The following is a 25,001-nucleotide window of genomic DNA, read 5'->3' as shown; positions in this document are numbered from 1 at the left end:
GAATAGCTGCAATAAAAATGGAAACACACTGTAGGGCTGACATGTTTCACGATAAGCAGCTTCGGGTCCAATTATTGCTTTTTTTTTTTAAATAAAGCACTGGTGCATGTTTGTCTTTATAAGGAATGCGTGTTGGTTGGTGAAGTGGTGGGAGGTGTGACATTTACTGTTATTCACAGGACTCTTTCTTCCACTGTGTGGGGGATTTTCTTTTTTCCACTCACCATATTTTACTTGCACCTCAGGGCAGTCCGTCACTCACACACAAAGCAAAGGTGATGCGTAAAATGTTGTGGTGGTCGTTGGGTGTATCCAAACCACTGCAGTAAGTATTGATTCCTAGTAGGTGACGGAACTATTAGCACATTTATTTCAATCTTTGCTCCACGGATCGCTCGGCAGTAGACCACACGTCGCTGGACAATTTTTTTTATATATATATGTTGCGGATGGAACCATGGGGTGTCACTGTTGCCCCACGGACTACTATAAGAAGGGGAAGTAGGGTGGCAAGTGCGAGCTTTTCCGTCGGAGGCCGGGGCGTTAGCTGGGTTCACATCTCATGCTGATGCAGTGAATTGTTTGGGTTGCATTTAATTCGACGCTTTGCGTTGGCTGAACAACAGATGCCAGGAGAAGCGAGACGTGTGTGTGTGTGGGAATTCGACGCACAGTGATACACTGTCTTCTGCTGTCCTTAGAGTTGTGTTTTTTGTTTTTTCCTAGTTGGTCCGTCTAAATTTTAGCTTGTTGATGTATGAAATAGTGTTTGTAAAGACGGACTAACTAGTTTATTTTTGTTTTATTGTTTGGTCACTTCCCTAATCCTACACTGCCGTGGTTGACACTGATGTGTTTGTGATCGGGTTGCTCTTAAAGTGTCTTCAGGGTGGCGTAGCTGAAGCAGAAAATGTGATTCATTTATTTTGAGTGTAAATAAATATTATAAACTATACTGTTGATTGTCTGCGTATTTACGACCAGTAACATATAGTGAAGCCTACTGGTCTTAATGGATAGAATGGGATTGGAAGTTATCCTGCAGCAGAGTGTCCTATATTTAGTGCTGGCTGTGCACTCAGCACTGTCAGACTAAATGCTCCACATGCACTGCTCACCTGGCGACATGGTTAATGACAGGGGAGAAGTGGGTGGGTCCATAGAGACGCACAGATTTGAGACTTTGATAATAGGCCTCCATCACCCCCTCGATACCGTTGCAGTATGGATTCTGTGGGTTTCCGTTCTGTACAGAAACAAGAAGATACAACAGTTTGCACGTAAGATGATGCTTTGACAATAAAAGACTCAACAGCCGTGCATATTCCTCATTCCCTTCTTTGTGTTAGCCAGTTTGGTTTTTTGAAAAAAATTAAAGCAACTGATCAAACCCAATAGGTGTTTGTTTAAATACAAGTACCATATTTTCCGGAGTATAAATTGCAGATTTTTTTTACGAGTTTGGGAGGGCCTGCAAATTATATACCAAAAAAAAAAATCATGAGTTTGTAATTCATGATAATAATTACAGCACAGAAAAAAAGAACCAACTTTAAAAACTGTTACATTTGGTGAAACCTGAATGAATTAAGTTGTTGAACTTAAATTTACAAACTCAAGTTCAAACAACTTAATTCATTCAGGTTTTACCAATTGCAACGCTTTTTAAAGTTGGGTCAACTATTCTCTTTTTTTAGTGAGTAAGTATTTCTATTAATTTATAGTATATATGAATTAAGTTGTTGAACTTAAATTTACAAACTTAAGTTCAAACAACTTAATTCATTCAGGTTTCACCAATTGTAACGCTTTTTTAAGTTGGTTCAACTGTTCTCTTTTTTCAGTGAGTAACTATTTATACAGGACTTTCACAGGAATCAAAGCATAAAGAAAATAAATTCCAATAATAAAAGAACAAACGGCATTAACAAGATGTAAACTTTAACAATGTGCAAAAATCCCAAATCAATGAACTGACGATAATTATAAAATAAGAGGTTTTGTTTGTTTATTTTTCCATGGTGGGGGGGGGGGGGGGGGGGAGTTGCTGTAAAAAGAGGCTGCACTGATGCCAAAATCCTCTGTTTTGCTCAGTACAAAAACAAATGAAATAAAAAAACCTGTGGGAAGCTGTTTCCAATCATAGAGGACATGTACACTCAACAAAAATATAAACGCAACACTTTTGGTTTTTGTATGAGATGAACTCAAAGATCTAAAACCTTTTCCACATACACAATATCACCATTTCCCTCAAATATTGTTCAGAAACCAGTCTAAATCTGTGATAGTGAGCACTTCTCCTTTGCTGAGATAATCCATCCCACCTCACAGGTGTGCCATACCAAGATGCTGATTAGACACCATGATTAATGCACAGGTGTGCCTTAGACTGCCCACAATAAAAGGCCACTCTGAAAGGTGCAGTTTTATCACACAGCACAATGCCACAGATGTCACAAGATTTGAGGGAGAGTGCAGTTGGCATGCTGACAGCAGGAATGTCAAGCAGAGCTGTTGCTCGTGTATTGAATGTTCATTTCTCTACCATAAGCCGTCTCCAAAGGCGTTTCAGAGAATTTGGCAGTACATCCAACCAGCCTCACAACCGCAGACCACGTGTAACCACACCAGCCCAGGACCTCCACATCCAGCATGTTCACCTCCAAGATCGTCTGAGACCAGCCACTTGGACAGCTGCTGAAACAATCGGTTTGCATAACCAAAGAATTTCTGCACAAACTGTCAGAAACCGTCTCAGGGAAGCTCATCTGCATGCTCGTCGTTGAGTGGGCAAATGCTCACATTCGCTGGCGTTTGGCATGTTGGAGAGGTGTTCTCTTCACGGATGAATCCCGGTTCACACTGTTCAGGGCAGATGGCAGACAGCGTGTGTGGCGTCGTGTGGGTGAGCGGTTTTCTGATGTCAATGTTGTGGATCGAGTGGCCCATTGTGGCGGTGGGGTTATGGTATGGGCAGGCGTCTGTTATGGACGAAGAACACAGGTGCATTTTATTGATGGCATTTTGAATGCACAGAGATACCGTGATGAGATCCTGGGGCCCACTGTTGTGCCATACATCCAAGAACATCACCTCATGTTGCAGCAGGATAATGCACGGCCCCATGTTGCAAGAATCTGTACACAATTCTTGGAAGCTGAAAATGTCCCAGTTCTTGCATGGCCGGCATACTCACCGGACATGTCACCCATTGAGCATGTTTGGGATGCTCTGGACCGGCGTATACGACAGCGTGTACCAGTTCCTGCCAATATCCAGAAACTTCGCACAGCCATTGAAGAGGAGTGGACCAACATTCCACAGGCCACAATTGACAACCTGATCAACTCTATGCGAAGGAGATGTGTTGCACTGCATGAGGCAAATGATGGTCACACCAGATACTGACTGGTATCCCCCCCAATAAAACAAAACTGCACCTTTCAGAGTGGCCTTTTATTGTGGGCAGTCTAAGGCACACCTGTGCACTAATCATGGTGTCTAATCAGCATCTTGATATGGCACACCTGTGAGGTGGGATGGATTATCTCAGCAAAGGAGAAGTGCTCACTATCACAGATTTAGACTGGTTTGTGAACAATATTTGAGGGAAATGGTGATATTGTGTATGTGGAAAAAGTTTTAGATCTTTGAGTTCATCTCATACAAAATGGGAGCAAAACCAAAAGTGTTGCGTTTATATTTTTGTTGAGTGTAAATGTCAGTTATGGGAACAAATGAACAGAAGCAGTTCAAACAGATGAGTTTTTCCTCCTTCAGGACCATCCTAGAGCACTTAGCAGCAGCCATTAACAGATAGCTTACACAGCACGGAGGGTAACGGTCATTGATTTAACATCGCCCAGCTAACCGTTTGAAAAATGTGCCAATAAGAGTGTTAAATGCAGTCAAGACAGGCTGCTTTACACGCTTTTACCTTGGTGGTACACACAGGGCCTCCATGAATTTTAACACAGTGTATCAAAGTGAAAGTTAAAATGTTTTTAATCTTCAGCTCCAGCATAGCTAAAAGGAATAATAATAGCAAAGCCGCGAATGGAAGAAATGTATGGTTTATATCTCTTTAAACTGGGTCAGTTAAAAAGTGCAGCTAAATATAATAGTGGTCAAAAAAAAAAATTCTTGCATGGACTTTGAGATCTATTCAGGGTAATTTAGGGGTGCTGAATCCAAATCTCAGCTCAGATTTACTCTATCACCAGGGCTGGATGCAGAGTGAAAATCTGACAGATGCATTTTTTCCCAATGATAAAATAAAAATCATACGCGTCTTGTTATTCAATAATCTTCATTCTTTTATTTGTGTGCAACATACACTGTCACACTTCTTTTAATATATTTATTATACTTCATGGACCACAGTGAACACTTCTTATTTGTATAAATATGATATGTAAACAAGATCAAATTTATTGCCAAAATCTTTCAGTTATACCTGAATCTATTGTATATATGATTTTTTTTCAATTGATAAAATCAATAAAAATATGACTGCATTATTTCTTAATAATAATATATTGAGATACAGACAGTTCACAGAAGACATTTTCCATTGATACCAATCAAAATTAGAAACAGTCCAGCAGGTAACAATATTCATCATGTCTATGACTAAATATACTAAAACAAATACATCACAATTGTACACATATCACAATTGTGATATGTGTACAATTGTGATGTATTTGTTTTAGTATATTTAGATTTTGTTGTGATTTGGCACTTTATAAGCCGATTAAATTGAAAATGAATTGAAATTGAACATTTTATTAAGTCTTAAAGTAAATAAATATGAAATTGGTCACTGGATCCTTAAACTTTGGACATAAAAAACTCTACACGGTGGATCCTTGATCTCTGGACATAAATAGGAATAAACAAAATCTGTAGTTTTTGTCAAAAGCATTTCCTTTCAGACATTATTGGCATGAATGTCTTTCCATATATCTGAGCTGAGCTCTTACAGCTGCTGTGCTTCACTTCAGGATGTAATTTGTAAAGAAATACAGCACGTTTCATTTTGGGAGGAAAAAACGTTTTAGTCGATTGTAGTTTCTTGTCTGTATTACAACATTTGGAAAGAGGTGTCATTTTATTTAAAGCAGCAATTCATTTTGAAGTTATTAATTCCGAGCGGACTCTGTCTCGGCCGCGCAGCGTTTGAAGCTGTGCAAATGGAACGGAGGACGATTCTCGTTTCTTGACTGCAACAAGACAAGAGTCCCAATTAGTGACTTTAATCCACACAAAAGTGAATCATAATATTTTAGTGGGATATTTTGAGAGGGGTTAAGAAGCGGACTTACTGCTTCTGAAGAGCAGCGATTCAAAGAGCCACGAGCCATTGAATTGAAGCATTGCTTCAATGGTTCACGGCTTCAAAGTAGAGTCGTGCTGCAAAAACGGTTGATTACAGAGCCGCTGCAGACCAAACCCTGAATATCCGACTTTATTTGTACGTCCGTATGACTCTGAAACTGAAAATTTGTTTAATTTACGGACTATAGGTTGACATGAAAACACCGAAAAGCAGCTGTGTTCCCCGCTGGGATACGTTCGGCACTATTCGGGATTATTCAAGGGATTATTTTTTTTTTTTATGGATGACTAACGATGCATAAAAAAATTTGACTGATGTAACTGCCTCAGTCCAAACCGGTCTGGATCTGGGCCTGATCACATCATGCTTTTTTGCAATGTGCATGTTCCATATTGATGGATTACTTATCATGCACAAAAGCAGCTTCAAAAGCATGATTTTTAAACCAGGTTCGCAAAATGTGGACAAAGAGGTGTAATATCGTTTATGGTGCTGAAGAGGCTGCAGCTTTTGCTTCAAGACTTGATACGAGAATTAGCCACAATGTTAGAAAAATAGCTGCCAAAGTAGTAAGGTTAATGTTATCATTTTTAAACATATGTTTGACTCAAAGTAAAAAAAAAATATCGGCAAAAATATATATTTTTTTGTTTTCATATTTCAAAAATATGATGCGATTGGCAAAAACTAACACCAAATTTTGATTCAGCGCCCCCAAATCACACAAAATCCATTGAAAAACTCAATGCAAGAAAAATCGTGTTGACCAGCGATTCCCACCTAAGGGTCACAAGAAAAATCAAATGTGAATATTTACAAAAAAAAAAAAAAAAAGAGAGAGAAACTAAAAGACTGATATGGCCTAGAGCAGAGCGATGGGAATTTCTGGATGTAGACTCTCATGCACGTTGGGAAAGTTACATTTATTTGAAGGAAATGTTTACACTTTAAAACTATTTCCCCCAGAATCAATAAAGAACACCCCGATGCCAACCAGTCTACACTTTTAATCTTTACAACAACAACAACAAAAAGTACCTGGAAACCCATTCTGGTGAAATTTAATTGTGGTGAGATGTTTGCAGAAGATCTAAAAGAAAAAAAAAATGTGCTTCTCCAAAGATGAAGTAGATTATTGGAATAACACTAAAGTTGTTGCAGTATTTCTGTGCCTAAGTCCCCAAATCCAAGACAGACAGACAGAAACAAAGACATTTGATTAATTTTTCAGTTTTTTTTCTAATGCGTGATCATCAGCAGCTTTCAATGGAATGTTGTACACCCACAAAACTGCAGATACCCTTTCTCTTTGTTTTGGACATTCCACTGATCTCTGTGAGAAAACGTCTTGGCTAGCATGGCTTGGTCGCCCACGAGGACGGACAATAGACATGATTAAGTGGAGCTTGCATACATATATCACATGCAGTTATGGGCTGACTCATCTGAATCCACAGTGGTTCTGTTCATGCATATGTGCTTTGGCTCAGCTTCACTGCCTCTGCAGAAGCTGCTAACTACCAGTGAGCAGGTGGACATGTAAAAGAAAAAAAAAAGCTGGAAACATCCCTGGAAGAACATTTCAAAGTAACAGTGGACCAGACAAAGGACAATGGGTGGCCAGTAAACATGTCAACCTGCACACTAAACACTAAAACGATGGAGCAGATCAAGCTTCTGTCATGTGAAACATTTCCATGTAAGACAAAATGTAGCACAGTGTGTCACACTGGAACGGGTTTGACACTGGAGAGAAACATGACAAAGCATGAAGGAACAAGACCAAATCTGAGATTTCTGACATCCTCCAAGGGTTGATGAGGACTCAAAATAATATATATGTGATTCACATTGTAACCCGGATTTTACCTGGATCTGGATTCCATAACACAATGTAATAATTGCATACTGATTCAGAATGGTCTGAGTGATCAAGATGTTGCAATCTGATATTTAATTCACAAGATGAAACAAAATAGTGTCTTCCTGATCTTGGTTTTACTTTGTGATGTTGTATCTGTGAAGTAGTTTTGATGTAATCCTAAAATGTCTACAAGGTGAAATCCTGATCCAGATACAGATTACCTCCAAAATTTAATGGAGTCTTCCAAGGCCCACACCAATGCGTGCTGAAAATTTGATGAAAATCTGTTAAGTAATTTTGACGTAATCCTCAAAATCTGATAAAGTAAAGCATACAAATTGAAATCCTGATCCAGAATCCAGATCCGGATCACCTCCAGAATTTAGTGCTGTCCTACATACCCTTATATCTATCTGTGGTGCAAATTTGAAGCATACAAATTGAAATCCTGATCCAGAATCCAGATCCTGATCACCTCCAGAATTTAGTGCTGTCCTACATACCCTTATATCTATCTGTGGTGCAAATTTGAAGCATACAAATTGAAATCCTGATCCAGAATCCAGATCCGGATCACCTCCAGAATTTAGTGCTGTCCTACATACCCTTATATCTATCTGTGGTGCAAATTTGAAGCATACAAATTGAAATCCTGATCCAGAATCCAGATCCGGATCACCTCCAGAATTTAGTGCTGTCCTACATACCCTTATATCTATCTGTGGTGCAACTTTGAAGCATACAAATTGAAATCCTGATCCAGAATCCAGATCCTGATCACCTCCAGAATTTAGTGCTGTCCTACATACCCTTATGCATACATATAATCTGATGTCCTGCATACCCTTATATCTATCTGTGGTGCAAATTTGGTGAGGATCCCTAAAGTAGTTTTGACATAATCCTTAAACACTTATATAAACTGAAATCTTCTTTTCTTTTCAAAATCTTTTTATTAAATTTCCCAACGCAAATGTATTCACATATATACATACACGCACCTACATACATATATATACATATACATACATGTATATATATGTACCTACACACATGGAAAAAACAAAAGAAAAAAAAGGCAGCAGATGCACCTTGGAATTGTATATTACAAATATAATAACAATAATAACAACAACAGAACATATCTTCCCAATATTAGGCAGGTACCGGTATGGAAAATACAGTTAAGTGCTCTACCCTCCCAAATGTTATGCAACATCTGTGTAGGAGCGTATGACGACTCCTCTTGATCTTATCAGGATAGAGGTAGGACGTTGAACCTGGCTCCCCCCCCCCCCCCCCCCCCAAAAGAAATACAGCTAAGGCACACACAGCAGTCAGCAGGCTTGTCGTTCTTCAGATATTGAGCTACTTAGATGTCAGGGGCCTACTCCGCAATCGTATTTTACAACGCGTACGAATCATGAAAGTAGGTTAGGAAGGATCCCCAAGTCTTATAGAATTTACCCTCAGTGCCTTTCAGTGAGAAGTGCATCTTTTCTAGAGCAAGACAGTGCATAATGTCCCTCAGCCATTGAGTATGTGTGGGCGAGGTCACCTCCCTCCACTTAAGCAAAATGGCCCGCCTGGCCAACAGGAGAGAGAAGGAGACCATGTGGTGCTCCGCCGAAGTCAGTCGGGGATCGTCAGGCCCAAAGGTACCAAATAGGGCCATCATAGGATTTGGATGGAGTTCACGTTTCAGGATATTTGAAAGAGTGCGAAAAATCTCACTCCAAAAGGTTTGTAAATGGGGGCATAACCAATACATGTGGAAGAGGGCAGCATCACCTAATTTACATTTGACACAGGTCGGGGTAACATCGGGATATATGCTAGCTAATTCCGCCTTTGATCTGTGAGCTCTATGGACCACTTTGAATTGGATTAGGCAGTGTCTTGCACACAGTGACGATTTATGAATCGAGTTTAGGATCAAGTCCCAGCGGTCGGTGGATATCGTGCCTCCTAGGTCCTGTTCCCACGCCTTTCTGGTCCTGTCTAGTGTCAAATCCGAGAGTGCAATAATGTTCCGGTATAGTTTAGAGAGTACGCCCTTCAAGGTTGGATTAAAGGAGAGAAATGTGTCAATTGGATTAGCACCTGGTTTGTTGGGGAAGCATGGTAGGGTACATCGCATAAAATCTCTGACCTGTAAGTAATGAAAAAAGTGCGTTTTGGGCAAGTGGAATTTCTCAGAGAGTTCATCGAAAGAAGAAAAACTGCTGCCCTTGAATAGATGTGAGAGTGAAATGATGCCCTTTTTATGCCAGTCCGTAAAGGAGGTATCGTACTGAGACGGGGCAAAAAGGCGATTGAATGCAATAGGGCTGAGCATGGAAATTTCGGCAAGACTGAATGCCCTCCTAAACTGAGTCCACACCTTCAAAGCAGAGCGCACTACTGGATTCTTTATTTGTTTGGGTATTGGGTTGTTGGGGCACCAAGCAATGCAGAGAGTGACATGTTTTGAACTGAGTTCAGCTCGACTGTTAGCCATTCTGGACCATCCGATCGAAGGTTGTATTTATACCAAAAGGCAAGAGAGCGAATATTCGCTGCCCAATAGTAGGAGCGCATATTTGGTAATCCCATGCCGCCGTCGATCTTCAAACATTGGAGGACAGCTTTGCTTACTCTGTGTTTCTTATTCTGCCAGATGTATGAAGAAATTGTTGTGTGGGCCGCCCGAAGAGGAGGTACTGCTGGCCCAACTGGCATTGGGCCAGTTGTCAAGAGGTCAAATCTGGTTTTGAGTTCAGTCTTTTTGTTATAAAGCTCAGGAGTTTGGTGTTTTGCGTACTCCTTGTCAGTGTTATGGATTTCAGATAGGAGGTCTGATTGGGCTTTCCGGGATTTTCTTTTCAAGTTTGCTGTATATGAGATAATTTGGCCTCTCAAATAGGCTTTGAGTGCTTCCCAGACTGAGAGTGCAGATATGCCAGGAGTATTGTTAGTTTCAAGAAATAGAGAGATCTGTTCCTCTATAAACTTGATAAAACTATCATCTGAGAGTAGTGTAGAATTAAATCGCCAATGTCTTGAGGGGTTTGGGATTCCGGGGAAATTCATTAACATTGTCAGAACAGCATGGTCGGAGATGACTATACTCTGATAGTCACATGAGCTGACTTGGGGAGCAATTTTGTCATCCACAAAAACATGATCTATCCTGGTGAATGTATTGTGCACTTGGGAGAAGAAGGAATATGCCCTATCATCAGGATGAAGATGGCGCCAAACATCGGAGATTCCGCCCTCTGACAGATAAGATTGTATGTACGAGGCTGACTTAGTCCTCATAGCTGGCTTTGAAGAGGGGAGATCTAGTACTGGATCCATCCAGCAATTGAAGTCCCCACCCATGATTAGGTAGCGTGAGTCTAACTCTGGAAGCTTGGAAAAAGTTTTTTCAAAGAAGGTGACATCATCCACATTTGGAGCATAAATTTTAACTAGGACAACACTGGTATCAAAGAGTTTCCCAGAGACAATTAAGAACCTGCCATCTCTGTCAGCCATGATGTGAGTTGGTTCAAACAGTACATCCCTAGACATGAGAATGGCCACCCCCCTTGCCCTAGCCCAGAAAGTAGAATGAAAACACTGCCCTGCCCATTTGGAAAATAACTTAAGAGTGCTCAGATGATTGCAGGTGAGTTTCCTGCAGAAACACAATTTCTGCCTTTAATTGTCTGAGATGGGTTAGCACCTTTTTCCTCTTAACAACATGGTTCAGACCCCTGACATTCCAGCTCACCAAATTAACTTGTCTAGCCATTACCATTTAAATGAGAAAAAGACAAGGAAGGAAAACTAAATATATACATATACATACATATATGCACATGCATGTACCGACACACAGAAGATAAGAAGAAATAGATGGACCTGCACGTGTGCCTGCTGTAAAAAACAGAACCCTCTCCCCACCTCCCAACCCTACCCAGAACATCCAAAGAACAAAGAACAGACCTTCTTAGCACTACCCAAAAAGCAGCTGACTCGAACTGCAGCTGCATACTTCTCCCACGCACTACTCCATACATATACTTCCCTGTGTACCTACTCCTTCTCCCTGGATTGAAAGTTAATCAATATTTAACATGTTGAAGAGAATGTTAACGATAAAAAAACATGATAGCCGCTGGGGCTGTAAGCCGTATGTCTCCTCTGGCGCAACTTGCCCCGTAAACATTGTCCAATGGCTTGCAAACAGAGAGGTCCAGAACTCAGTTGCCAGCCGAATAAGCATGGTGATGTGTCATAAATCAGACCAACATAAACAGGAACGCTGTTCTTGGTGTACTGTAGACAAGTGCTACTACAAACGAGGCACTTAAAGAAGAAGAGGGAAAAAAAAAAGGGAGGGGTGATGGGAGCACCTAGCTGGGAGCCACGTAACATGGCCAATCCTTGGGGTTGAGTAGGCTGGTGCTACCAAGGTGAAGAGCCCTTATTAGAGTTATTATTATTAATTTTTTATTAATATTTATTAATTTATTTATAATTAATAATTAATATTTTAATTATTATTTTATAATAATTAAAATAAATAAATAAATAAAATTAAACATAAATAAATAAATAAATAAAAAGGGTGGGGGTCGGTGGGAGCACTCAGTTGGAAGCCACGTGACATGTTCAGTTTTGGTACAGGGTAGGCGAGAGCTACCAAAATAAGGAGACCAATTTAGTGTAAAAAAAAAAAAAAAAAGGGGGGAGAGAGGTGATGAGAGCACCTAGCTGGGAGCCACGTGACATGGCCAGTCCTTGGAGTTAAGTTGGCTGGTGCTACCAAGATGAAGACCCCTAATTAGAGTTATTATTATTAAATTGTTATTAATATTAATTTATTTATAATTAATATTTTAATTATTATTTTATAACAAAATAATTTTACAATTTTATTTAAAAAAAAAGGGGGGGGGGAGATATCGACGATAAGGGCACCCGGCTGGAAACCACTTGTGCTGTCTGATACGCTGCGCTGTGGCGCTACAATCAGCTGTCGAATCACACTGGCTTTGGGTCAGAGCATCGGCGTAACATGTCATGTCATACGGGTGTCACACAGTTACTGTACATCACTGCAGATTTAGCGCTGTGACGCCAGAAAGTCCTCAGCATCCTTCACAGAGGCGAGGCGTTTCCTTCCACCGTCTTTGGTTGTAATTCTCAATTTGGCCGGGTACAGCAGCGATGGCTTGAAACCCCGCTGGTAAAGTGCCGACATCACCTCTCGGTATGCTGTCCGCTGCTCCATAATTTCAGGACAGTAGTCCTCAAAAATTGCCACCGGTTTCCCCTGGTAGAACAGCTTCCCTCTCCTTTTGCGGGCCTCCTGGACGATCAGTTCTTTAAGCCTGTAGCTATGAACCCGTGCAATCACCAGCCGTGGTTTGTCCCCGGAGCGCTTGGCAGTCGGCGCTCTGTGGGCTTGGTCTAATTCCAGGGGCGAGCTCAGAACCCCTTCACCAAGGATTTCAAGCAGGAGCTTTGAAAAAAAGGCAGTGGGCTGCATGCCCTCCGCAGACTCAGGCACTCCCGCTATCTGTATGTTGTTGCGTCGGCTGCGAGATTCGAGGTCGATAGCCTTAGCCTTTAGCTTGTTGTAGCCCTGCTCCAGAGCACCGAGCTTAGCCTCCATCTCCTCCAGCTTGTCACTAATTTGGTTCACTTCGGCTTCCAGGGAAGTCAGTCTCTGTCCGTGGTCGGAGATGGTTGTTTGAACACAGTCTAGCTTAGTTTCAAGGGAGATCATGGCCATTTTAAACTCAGCGGAGAGGGCTGCTTTATGCTCCTCCAGTAGCTTAGCCAGGGCTGCCATGTTAGCACCTGCCGACTCGTCATCTTTTTTCCCGTCTTTCCTGGCTGACTTCGCCGCCATTCAGACTTCAGGCAGTAGTAGATTGGTAGTAAAAGCCAACGCTGCTATGTAAACACACAGTTCTTGTTAAATATTAATTTACATTGAGATGTTGCGGGAGCACGAGCGACGAGCGTCTACTCCATTCGTGACCCGGAAGTCCTCCTCCTATAAACTGAAATCTTGATCCAGAATCCAGATCCGGCTCTGGATCACCTCCAAAATTTAATGGAGTCTTCTATGATCTAATATCTATCTGTGGTAAAAATGTCTGAAAAATCTGGGCAGTAGTTTTGACGTAATCCTGCTAATAGACAGAAAAAACAAATAAACGCTGATGATTCTATTACATCCTTGGTAAACGTAACAAAGTTGGCAGACAAGCATTAGCTTAATAATCATGGTGGAATAAACACCAGATAAAAACACAAGTAATATATTTGTTTCTTTGATGGAGTTCAAAAAAAGGGTTACCTTTCAAATATTTTTCTATGGACTGATGATGTCATTGATGTTTTTTTTAATAAGAGGATAGATGGGTTTTATGGTGTTCCTCTTGGAACTGTGATATTAATGTAGGACAGCTTCTAGAAATTGACTCACAATGTTACATGATGTCCAAACTGAAGGTTATAATTTTCTTCTTTTCTTTTGTTGCACTAATTATGTGGACTCAACGAAAAAGCACGTTTGTTTATGTGTAAGGTCAGGTAGAGAGAAAGCTTCATCATAGTCTAAATAAGTTTTGTGTTTGAAGTTTTAAGCTATGGAAGGGGAAAGGAATGATCTATGTTTACAGTGTATACGGTGTTTATCTCCGTGATGGAGACAGGTGGCTTGTTTGATGTATGAATGGAGAAATTAATGGGAAAAAGCCGCCTCCTCACCAGAGCAAACTCATGGGAGACCCGTCCATCAGGAGGCAGTTTGGCACCAAAGCCCAGTGCAGGGAACATTTTATCGCTGTCGTAGTCCTGGATGATTTCTCCAACAGCCCGCAGCGCCATGGCGTAGTCGTTCAGCTGGTACGGGCTCATGTAGTGCAGCGAGGTGGGCTGGGACGGGTTGCCTGAAAACCCAACGGTAGAACACACATCAGGCTCAGACTGTAACTATGGCGGCACCCCTCTGGGCCGTGAGTCATATTACTACATAAATACAGCTGCAATGGAAAAAGAAATCATCTCAGTAGTTGTCTGAAACCTCAGTGGGCACCACTGGACTGCAGTTTGGTAATGATGTACCCTCCAGCTGTGGGCTGTCCTTTAATTTTGATGATAAAGGCTATGACTGCTCTGTCTGAACTAAATTCAAGCTACTTGTTCAAATGGTCCTACATTTCTAGGCAAAAAAGGGTATGACTGGAATTCAAACCCCTGCATTTGACTGTAATGTTAAAACCATCAAGTCAGGTCTGGGGGCACTTTGGGTCTTGATCATAGACTGTAAGTAAGGTGCATTCAAAAAGTGTCCAACCTTATTTTATCCCATGGAAACAAATAAAGCATGTGAGTTGTCATTTGGTGGGGAGGTGTAGGGAATTTTCTTGTGCAAGTGTGAATTTTTTCTCATCTGCAGAGCACATCAGTCGCTAGCAGTCAGTCTTAGAGTGGACGCGTGTGCTGAGCACCCTTCGGATTCTCATTTGCTATAACATGATGGAACAACTTGAGCAAAGGCATTGCATGAAATTTTGCCAAATACTTGGTGATACCCAAGTGGAAAGCATTCACAAGATTCAGCAGGCTTTTGGTGATGATGCCATGAGCAAATAAAAGAGCAGTATAACCACTTCAAAAATAGGCAAATATCAGTGGCTATGTTTACATGCCATTAATATTCGGGATAAGGTCAATATTCCGGTTTCTGAATCATTAGGAATAACCCATTTACATGCTTAAGCAGACAGAGTTACTCCTGTATACATGGTCACTGGTATCATTTGGAATATCCCCATCTAAACAATCTAACAATAAAAACAGCGACGTACGTCTTCCACCGGTGCTTGATTTGGTCTGGCGTTCATACAAATCCTGCTTCGCGTAACTTTTCGGCCACTTTCTTGTAAATGTCGCTATCTCGGTACTTTCTACCATCAATAAAAGACATTATATTCATGTCTTTCACGATACTAATAAAGTACTCGGTTTCCTCCTCGCTCCAAAAGTGTGGTGCTGTGCTGCTGCGTCTGGATTTCCCCACGCTTGTTTACTTCTGCTTCTGTGGTGTCCGGTGTGTTGTGCACGCCGCATACAAGTAGTTTCCGTACTCAAAAGACCAAGATTACTTGCGGTAGGACATGCGCAGAACACAAAATAATGTTCCTTTCTATGGGGATATTCCGATGCGCGTTTATATGACCTGATATTCGGGTTAGAAAAGGAGTAACCCAGGGGTCATATTCGGGTTTTGAAAAACCGGAATATGAGCATATTCGGGTTTTTGCGAGCATTTACATGGCTGTGCGCAACCGGGTTATTGCTAATATTCTGGTTATGAAAGGGTTATGAAAGGGTTATTGGCTGCATGTAAATGTAGTCAGTGCAGTGCAACACATGTTCTGGTAGGCCATCTACAAGCTGAAATGACCAAGTGATTAACGGAATACAGACTTTGGTCATGGACGGCCGTTGTGTCACCATCTATGAACATGCGGTCGGGATGCTGATAAGCACAGGTTTGGTACATTCCATTTTGACTGAGAATTTGGGTATGCAGAGAGTGTTAGCAAAATTTGTGCTGAAGCTTCTAATGGTGGAGCAGAAGCAACTGTGTTTGGAAGTTTCACAGGACATGCTGGAATGCACAAACAGTGACCCCAACTTCCTGAACACAGTAACCACTGGTGCTGAGACGTGTTTACTGATGCGTCATGGAAACCAAATTTTATGGAAACATCCAACATCGCAGAGGTCAAAGAAAGCATGGCAGCTGCAACAGCAAGGTCAAAGTCATGTTGATTGCTTTCCTTAACTCTCCCGAGGACTTTCAGAAATGCTTCCATCAATGACAGAACTGTTGATTCAAGTGTGTGTGCAGTCCCAAGAAGACTATTTTGAAGGGGATTAGGATTTCAGACCCCCCAGGTGAGTAACTGCTTTTTTCACAGCCAAAGCTTATATACTTCTTGAATGCACCTTGTATACTGGACAAACCCTCCATGAGATCACCCATAGGTTTCCTGAAGAGCAGTTTTGAAGCTCAAATAGGGTGGATCCAAATGTTGTGCCTAACGCCGCCTAACTCCAGGCCAATTCATAAATGCGTAAAGAGGTGGAGCGTGGGCAATTTGTGACCTGCGTGGGACAAATGAAGGCCTCATCAAACAAATGAAGCTAAGGTTAACAGGCTAATCTTGATTTGGGTGTTTGGTGAATGCATGGACAGTGGTTTTCATAATGTGTTGGGAGGCTTGGGTGCACTTATTAAAGCATATGACCAGCATTAGTTTTAGTAACTATTGCAAGATCAGTGGACCTAATGTTACCAACCTACCTGCTCATTAATGCTAACATACTAACATATACATTAAATTATGCTAAAATTTCACTTAAAGGGAATACTGGAGCACCTTAATCTTTGATGGCCCATTGGTATAATTAACTCCACAGTAAGCCGTATCATCTAAGATATTTGCAATAAAATGGCCAGAAAGGAGAAACATGTTTGATTCCAGAGCAGCCTCTGCTAGCAGTGACTGTCTGTACCTGGCACACTACTCAAATCGACCATACCCTAACTATTCATTGGTTTATGGTTTAAAATAGCTTAACCCGATGTGCTTTTTGTTGTTGTTTTCGATCTCCCCATGTACAGTAGTATCCCACCGATACCTGAGAACAGCCTTCTCTAGCTTCGCTGTGAGCGCGTTGCTATCAAGGCCCTGCAGCTCTGCAAGCTCCTCCTCCCCCCTGCCTCCCGCAGGAAATTGCAGCTTCTGATGAGGATGATGTCACGCATCAGCCAGAATGTGGACATGCCTCGCCTTCACCCAGCCGTTGGCACCCGAACGATGATGGTTCATACGTAAGATGATGCTTTGAGAGAGGAGGAGATGTGAGGGCAGTCGCATCTCCTCCTCTCTCCTCTATCTCTGCTCCAACCTTCAAAGTCCCTACTTCACCAGACTGTGAATTCTTCAAACTATATTGGATTAACCATGGAATTAATCAGCTGGTCTCTGAACGCTTTTGACACCATTTTTTCCACAAGAAGATCAGGGCCGGGGGACCCTGCATGCCCAGATGGAACTTACACTGCGGGCTATGTTCTCAAAGCCTGGGAGATGTGGAATGTCGCATGCTTTGTGCCATTCTCTATGGAGGAGATCGAGGATTTATTCATATTTGGTTTCATAGTAGGAGGGCTGGTACTTATTGGCTTATGTGCTGCCCTGACCTACCAAAAAATTGGCAAGACGGCTGCCGCCAAAATCACGACCCCTCGCTTGTCCGTCATGATTAATGAGTTGGGCAAGGCAATGCATTCTCGGACTGTGTTAACCCTTGAACTCGGACGCAAATTGGATAACATCTCGGAGCAAATGCTCACCTTGCAGGAGAAGGTGAAGATTTCAGAGACCAGAGAATTTTCATAATTTGGGATCTGGTTTGTTCACGTGAAGCTGGAAAAGTGTTTTTCACTGCTCAACTACAAACAAGGCAGGCTTATCAGCCTCTGAAGGATAAAATGCCCCATTGTTTTCCTCCAGAAGAATCTCTACGGCCTTGGGGAACATTGGCTGCCTCCTTATCTCTCTAACTCCAGTACAAGGACAGTAACTGACACACATGGACAAAGACTGAAGCATGCTCCACTTCCCCTCCTACCTCCCCTCCTGCCCCCATCACACACCCCATCCCGGCCACCGCTCATGCCACCCCTTCTCCCCTCTGGGGGCTGTGCAGTTTTAGCTGCGGCAGGTCCCCGTTCCCCCCAAGCTGATGGCGGCGCGACTCCTGTTGCAGCGGCTCCCCCACTCTCACAACCTCATTTCTGAAAACGGACTGTTTCAAGTTTAGTGCACATAAACAATGTCAAATGTATATGTGTTGTCTTAATTCTGATGTGTGCCATTATTACGGTAAACAAGTAATAATTGTGGATTAATTGCTGTATCTTGTCTGTGGCAATTTGAGTGTGGACGTAATCTTGTTGTTGTTGCACTTGTAATGACAATGATAATAAAGCTCATCCATCCATCCATCCATCCATCCATACAGGTGTCATGAGAGGGAAAACTAGATATACAGACCAAAACTATTTTTTGGCCAGGCTGTAAACGATGTAAAGTTTGACATTTTAACATGGGCATCTATGGGAAATGTCTCACATTTGGAGGCAACTTCAAGCAGTCATTCAAGGAACTGCAAGATATACCACTTCCACAATGGTTTCCTTTTTCAGCACCAGAGGCTGTTGCTTGGCCCTAATATGTAACCACCCAAACAGACAAACAGTCCATCTTTACCCCGAAAGTAGCTATGGTTAGGTGGTGTGGTAGATGTGGTAACACGTGGCACCAGCGCATGCTCCCAGACCTGACTTTACCTTCATAACATGTGCCATCCTCTAAATTTGTATGCTGCCTGTCAAGCCAATTTCATCACGAAACCCCCAAAAAGAATCATCTCCAGGCTGGAGGATCACCTACAGCCCCAGAAGTTTTATTTTCTCCAACAAAAGCATGTACCACATCCATTTTTTACTCAGAAACAGCTGACCACATTTTAAATAAAATGTGGTCTGCTGCAAACCTAACTGCTGTTCCTCACTAATTAGCAGAGCCCGACCGATATATCGGCCAGCCGATATTATCGGTCGATATGAGCCCTTTTCAAAGTACTCACTATTGGACAAAATTTTGCAGATAGAACGCCGATAATTTCTCATAAACAGAACAGTTACTGAAATAATGTTTGTGTTGGCAATGTAAAACGTCCTTGCACTGTTTGTCCAGTAGATGGAGCTCTGACTCCATTCAACTGAGAGCTGCTTACACCCCTGCTTAAATGTGTTCATCACCGGCCCCCGTAGTTCGCCGTCACACTGCACTGATCGGCTGACAAAAGCATACAAGTAAGTTTATAAGGATCTATATCCTTATTCTGAACCTATATCTAAGTTGCAGCAACAAGAGGTACAAGATCAGATGTATTTCTCAACTCTTTTTAAGGATATGTACGAGTATTTGCTAATTTCACAAAGGTTTAATTCTTGATTGCATTTTTTGAACTTGAAAATTCTTCTCTGTTATAAAGTTAATCAATATGAGGACAAAGCTTCAGCTTTTAGCTCATACCTTTTTTGTTAAGGGTCCAAAAAATAACATTTTATTCATAAAAAAATAATAATAATATCAGCTGATTTATCTGCAAATCAGATCATTTATCAGTTATCGGCATTTTTTTCATCCAAATATCATTATTGGCATTGGCCTCAAAAAATCCATATCGGTCGGGCTCTACTAATTAGATAGTTTTCTTGCTGACCCTGGAACATCTATGAAGCCATGGCAATGAATGAATGAATCAATGTCAACATTAACCAGATGTTGCTGAGAAATAATATTTACTGTCTTCCTCAAATGCAGATAAAAATGAAGACACCAAAGTCCAAAACCTGTAACCAACGTGGTCATTTATCTGATTAATATCAGTCACATTCTGGCTGTCTGGCAAATCTTCAGTAAATGTGCACTATAAGTTAGTATCATATTTGAAAAATATGGTGTATCATCGTGTACACAGCTTCTAATATTGATGGATACTGTTATGTGCATGAGGGACTTTCTTCTCATTATTATGTTTGAAAACCCCCATCTCATTATAAAAAGATGACGGTTGTCATGGTTTAGCACATCTTTCTAATTTCGCACCAATAAGCAACTCGGATGTGAAAAACTTTGAATTGCTTACTCGTATTATCCCAGCCAGAAATAATGTAATAACATTTGCATAATACCTGAATTACTGCAGCAAAGGAATTCCCTGTACATGATTTGAAGGGCATCAAGAAAGCCATCCATCTCTCTTAGGATGTAATGATGTTTCCAAAGCTGCACAGCCGGGAATCTTAAAAAGAAAATTACTGAACTGCAAAAAAGTGCATTGATTTGTGGTTGGTGTTAAATTGTCACTGACAAATGCACAGCGGTTTAACAGTGAGGCTTAACGCAGAGACCCTGAGCAGTACTGCTGACAGTATAATGAGCATTTAAATACATCATCATAACCCTAACCCTGAACTCTGGAACATGCGAGAGCCCATCCCACCGCCAGGCTTAGGATGCAAAGATCTTGAACTTGTGTGCAATTTGAAAGGTAGTGGAGGAGATGTACAGCTAATAAATATGTTTAGCCCCAACTCAAATAAAGCACATCCATGCAAGATAATGTAATTTAATTTAGTTGGGATGACATATACGAGGTCTGTTAGAAAAGTATCGGACCTTTTTATTTTTTTCAAAAACCTGATGGATTTGAATCACGTGTACTTGCATGAGCCAACCTTGAACCTTCGTGCGCATGCGTGATTTTTTTCACGCCCGTTGGTTGCGTCATTCGCCTGTGAGCAGGCTTTGTGTGAACACTGGTCCTCCCCCCTCGTCGGATTTTCATTGCGAGGAAAATGTCTGAACAATTGGAGCAGCGCTGAATCAAATTTTTCCAGAAACTGTGAGAGACAGCCAGGTGGAAACCATTCGAAAGATTCAGATGGCTTTCGGTGAGGATCCTATGGGAATCATACAGATTAAGGAGTGTTACAACCAGTTTAAAGACGGCGCACAATGGCGGAGGGCGCGCCGCGCTCCGAGCGGCCATCGACAAGCTGAAACGAACAGATCATTTCCAAAGTGAACGCTGTGTTGATCCGGGACGTCGTCTGACTACCAGAGAAATTGCAGAAGAGGTGGACATCAGCACTTTTTGGCACATTCCACTGTTACAGGAGATTGTGTAATGAAAGACGTGTAGAGGAATTTGCGCGTCGAGACGGAGCCACTAATGGCGCAGAACAAAAAGTACCTCAGTGTTGGAAACCATTTGGACTATTCAGACGGCTTTCGGTGGCTTTTCAGTCGAGTGAGTATCCGAGAAATTGTGTAAGAGCTGGGCATGTTACAACATGTCCTGTGAGACTTCCAACACTGTGCCTATTTCTCCCGCAGGTTAACTCCCGCTGAGCGGAACTATGACGTTGGCAATCGGGAACTCCTGGCGGTGAAAGAGGTCCTTGAGGAGTGGAGACATCTGTTGGAGGGAGCTGTGGTCCCATTTGTGGTTCTCACTCACCATCGGAACCTGGAATATATCCAGACCGCTAAGCGTCTGAACCCCAAGCAAGCCTGTTGGTCACTATTCTTCGGACACTTCAATTTCAAGATCACATATCGCCCCGGGACCAAAAACCTTAGGTCTGACGCACTGTCCCGGGTGCATGAAGAAGAAATTGGAGCGAAGCTGTTGGATCCACCTAATACCATCCTGCCGGAATCCACTGTCGTCGCCGCCCTCACATGGGACATGGAGGACGTGGTCAGGGAGGCCCTGACGCGACAGCCTGATCCCGAAGGTGGACCACCAAATAGGCTGTACGTCCCACCAGACGCTCAGACTGCCTTATCGGACTTCTGTCACGGTTCCAAGCTCTCCTGCCATCCAGGGGTGCGAAGAACCGTGGCAGTGGTCTGGCAGCGGTTCTGGTGGGCGTCGGTCAAAGCCGGCACCTGGGACTACTTCCGGGCCTGTACCACCTGTGCCAGGGGCAAGGCAGTTCATCAACCAGAGAAGGGACTCCTCCAGCCGCTACCCGTGCCTCGTCGCCCCTAGTCCCACATCGGCCTGGACTTTGTCACGGGCCTCCCTGCGTCCCAGGGAATGACTGCCATCTTGACGATAGTGGACCAGTTTTCCAAGGCGGCCCACTTCGTGGCCCTCCTGAAGCTCCCAACGGCTCAGGAGACTGCAGACCTCCTGGTCTACCACGTCGTGCGTCTGCATGGTATCCCAACTGACATGGTTTCAGACCGTGGTCCTCAGTTCTCCTTGCAAGTCTGGAGGTATTCTGTAGGGCGCTGGGGGCCACGGCGAGCCTGTCGTCCGGGTACCACCCCCCAGACCAACGGCCAAACAGAGCGGGCAAACCAGGACTTAGAGCAGGCCTTGCAGTGTGTTACTGCTGTGCACCCGACGGCCTGGAATCAACATCTGGCCTGGATCGAGTATGCCCACAACAGCCAAGTCTCATCGTCTACTGGCCTCTCCCCCTTTGAGGTATGTTTGGGGTACCAGCCCCCATTGTTTCCTGCCATACAGGGAGAGGTCGAGGTGCCCTCAGTCCAGGCCCACCTCAGGAGATACCGTCGGGTGTGGAAGACTGCCCGCTCTGCTCTCTTGAGAGCCCGGATGCGGGCTAAGGACGATGCAGACCACCGACGAGCCCCGGCCCCAGCTTACCAGCCTGGGCAGGAAGTTTGGCTATCAACCAGAAACATACCTCTGCATACGGACTCACCAAAACTCACCGACCAGTTCATCTGACCCTTTAAAATCCTCAAGGTCATCAGCCCCACCGCAGTGCGGTGAAGCTCCAGCTCCCAGCTTCACTGCGGATACATCCGGTGTTTCATGTGTCAAAGATCAAACCATACCACACTTCGGACCTCTGCACCCCCGGACCGGCGGCGCCTCCTGCCCGCATCATCGACGGCGAGCCAGCTTGGACCGTACGAAGGCTCCTTGATGTACGTCGGAGGGGTCGGGGGTACCAGTACCTGGTAGACTGGGAGGGATATGGCCCAGAAGAACGCTCCTGGGTGAAGAGGAGCTTCATCTTGGATCCCGCCCTCCTGGCGGACTTCTACAAGCAGTACCCAGACAAGCCTGGTCTTGGCGCCCGTTGGGGTGGGGGGGGTGGGGGTCCTGTTGTGTTGTGGGCCGCCGAAGAGAAGGTACTGCTGGCCCACCACCAGAGGGCGCCCTGCCTGTTGGCGGGTTTCAGGCACCAGAGGGCGCAGTGGCCTGGTTGGATCACCAGGTGCACCTTGTTGGCTGTCAGCTGTCAGTCATCAACACCCATCACCTCAGCCATAAAAGCCTGGGAGAGACACCATAACTCTGCCGAGTTATCTGTTTACCTTTCAGGTAAACCTACTCAGCCATTTTGTGCCGTACGCACATTCATTGTTACTGAAGTCTTTGCAGTTGTGACTTATACTTGCAGCTTGTAGCCGGGTTTGTGGAAGTTGGAGGAGTTGGCGTCTCCACTCCTCATTTCTGACTTACTAAGTATAACAATTGACACTGCACATTCTCCAGTTTTGCTCTGCACTCTGGGAGTATCTGGATTTATTCCTCCAGGAGGATTTCTGTGAGTTGCTGACTGTTTGCTGGGTGTACACACACCCACCTTAACCTGTGTTTGTTCCTGCCAGCAGTACCGGGTCTGACAGCTGGAGCGGTGGCCACCTGGGGATTCAGGACTTGGCGGCTCAGGTGTGTTGCAGGTCTCCTTTGGCGGTGGAACTTCGTGGGTCTCGGCTCTTCTCTGGATAGGCGTCTCCTACCCTCGGGCCTGCCCACGCGTCACCGTTTTTGGATTGACAGACTAAAGCATATTTGATTGATTGTGTACATTTGCAAAATAAATTGTATTTATTTGGAAACTCTATTGACCGTTCATTTACGCCCCCTGGCGTGGATCCGTGCATTCACTTTCCCCAACAGTAATGTATTTTATTAACTCAAGCCATCAATTACCACTTACAGAGAAAAATACAACTCTGAAACCAAGGCCAAACAAAAGGAGAGAGATGGGGGCCCTGGACTGACAATTTGGTCCTGCTCATGCAGTTTCTGTAGGTGAATTGAAGACTGCTGTTCACGATCCATCCTCAATGCATTTTTGATTTAGTATACTCCCATTCCATGTGATCCCAGCACTGCCCGAATTGAATCCGATCACTAAAAACCCTTTTTAACGGCAGGTGTAAATGGGGTAAATAAGCAGCGAGCTTGCCAGCACATCACTCACCAAGAATACGTGAAAAAAATTACATGACGTTTGTACTGTCCACTATTGTCTTCCAACTGAGAGAAAACTATACTGATTTGTTCTATGACAGTTTCTTCACTCTCTTTTGATATGTTTTTTCTCCCTTCTGGTAAACATCATTTCATCTTCTTACTGATTAGCCTCTGACACTTATGATTCCCTAAAGGGAGGCAAAGCCACCTGGAGGCCAAACAGCACTGAAATCAGAAACGGATGGATGCAGAGAAACAGAGACATATCAGCGGTACCTCGCTTGCTGGAGGCGTGGGCGAATCGGGATTCCTGAGGGCAGCTTCACCTTCCTTTGAGGAATGAGAGACATTTTGGAAAAACTGGGGTTGTTTTTTTCTGGATTACATAGGTTTTCTGCACACATCCATAACAGCTCTCTCATCACTATTCTGTCCAGTAAAACAGAGTGAAATGAAACCTTCTTATGGGGAGGTGACGGTCTAGTGGTTAAGCGTTGGGCTTGAGACCAGAGGATCCTTGGTTCAAATCCCAGCCTGACCAGAAAATCACTAAGGGCCCTTGGGCAAGTTGCTCCCGTTGTGTAGTGAGCACCTTGCATGGCAGCACCCTGACATCGGTGTATGAATGGGTGAATGTGAGGCATAATTGTAAAGCTCTTTGAGCGTCTAATGCAGATGGAAAAGCGGTATATAAATGCAGTCCATTTATTTAACCTGCTTGTGAATTCAGTTCAGGTGACCCTGAACCATCCCTTAGTTATGCTGCTATAGACTTAGACTGCTGGGGGGTTCCCATGATGCACTGTTTCTTTCTCTTTTTGCTCTGTATGCACCACTCTGCATTTAATCATTAGTGATTGATCTCTGCTCCCCTCCACAGCATGTCTTTTTCCTGGT

At 43.3% G+C, this 25,001-nt stretch overlaps 1 protein-coding gene across 2 annotated transcripts in view; it reads right to left on the bottom strand.

Moving 5' to 3' along the window:
- LOC117515333 (copine-8-like) overlaps positions 1-25,001 on the bottom strand; it is a 414,918-nt gene that overhangs the window by 15,430 nt on the left and 374,487 nt on the right. Inside the window, exons 1-2 of one of the 2 annotated variants that reach the window (XM_034175838.1) lie at positions 13,965-14,164; positions 1,119-1,246 (exon numbers count right to left, since the gene is read on the bottom strand). In XM_034175838.1, coding sequence (XP_034031729.1) covers positions 1,119-1,246; positions 13,965-14,114 — 278 coding nt within the window. In that variant the 5' untranslated portion in view covers positions 14,115-14,164. Of the gene's footprint in view, positions 1-1,118; positions 1,247-13,964; positions 14,165-25,001 lie in introns of those variants that run through there. The other variant, XM_034175840.1, reaches the window with a different exon arrangement.

The sequence above is a fragment of the Thalassophryne amazonica genome, chromosome 8, assembly GCF_902500255.1.
Source record: "Thalassophryne amazonica chromosome 8, fThaAma1.1, whole genome shotgun sequence".
Lineage (NCBI taxonomy): Eukaryota > Metazoa > Chordata > Actinopteri > Batrachoidiformes > Batrachoididae > Thalassophryne > Thalassophryne amazonica.
This window is presented reverse-complemented; position numbering and strand designations above follow the sequence as displayed.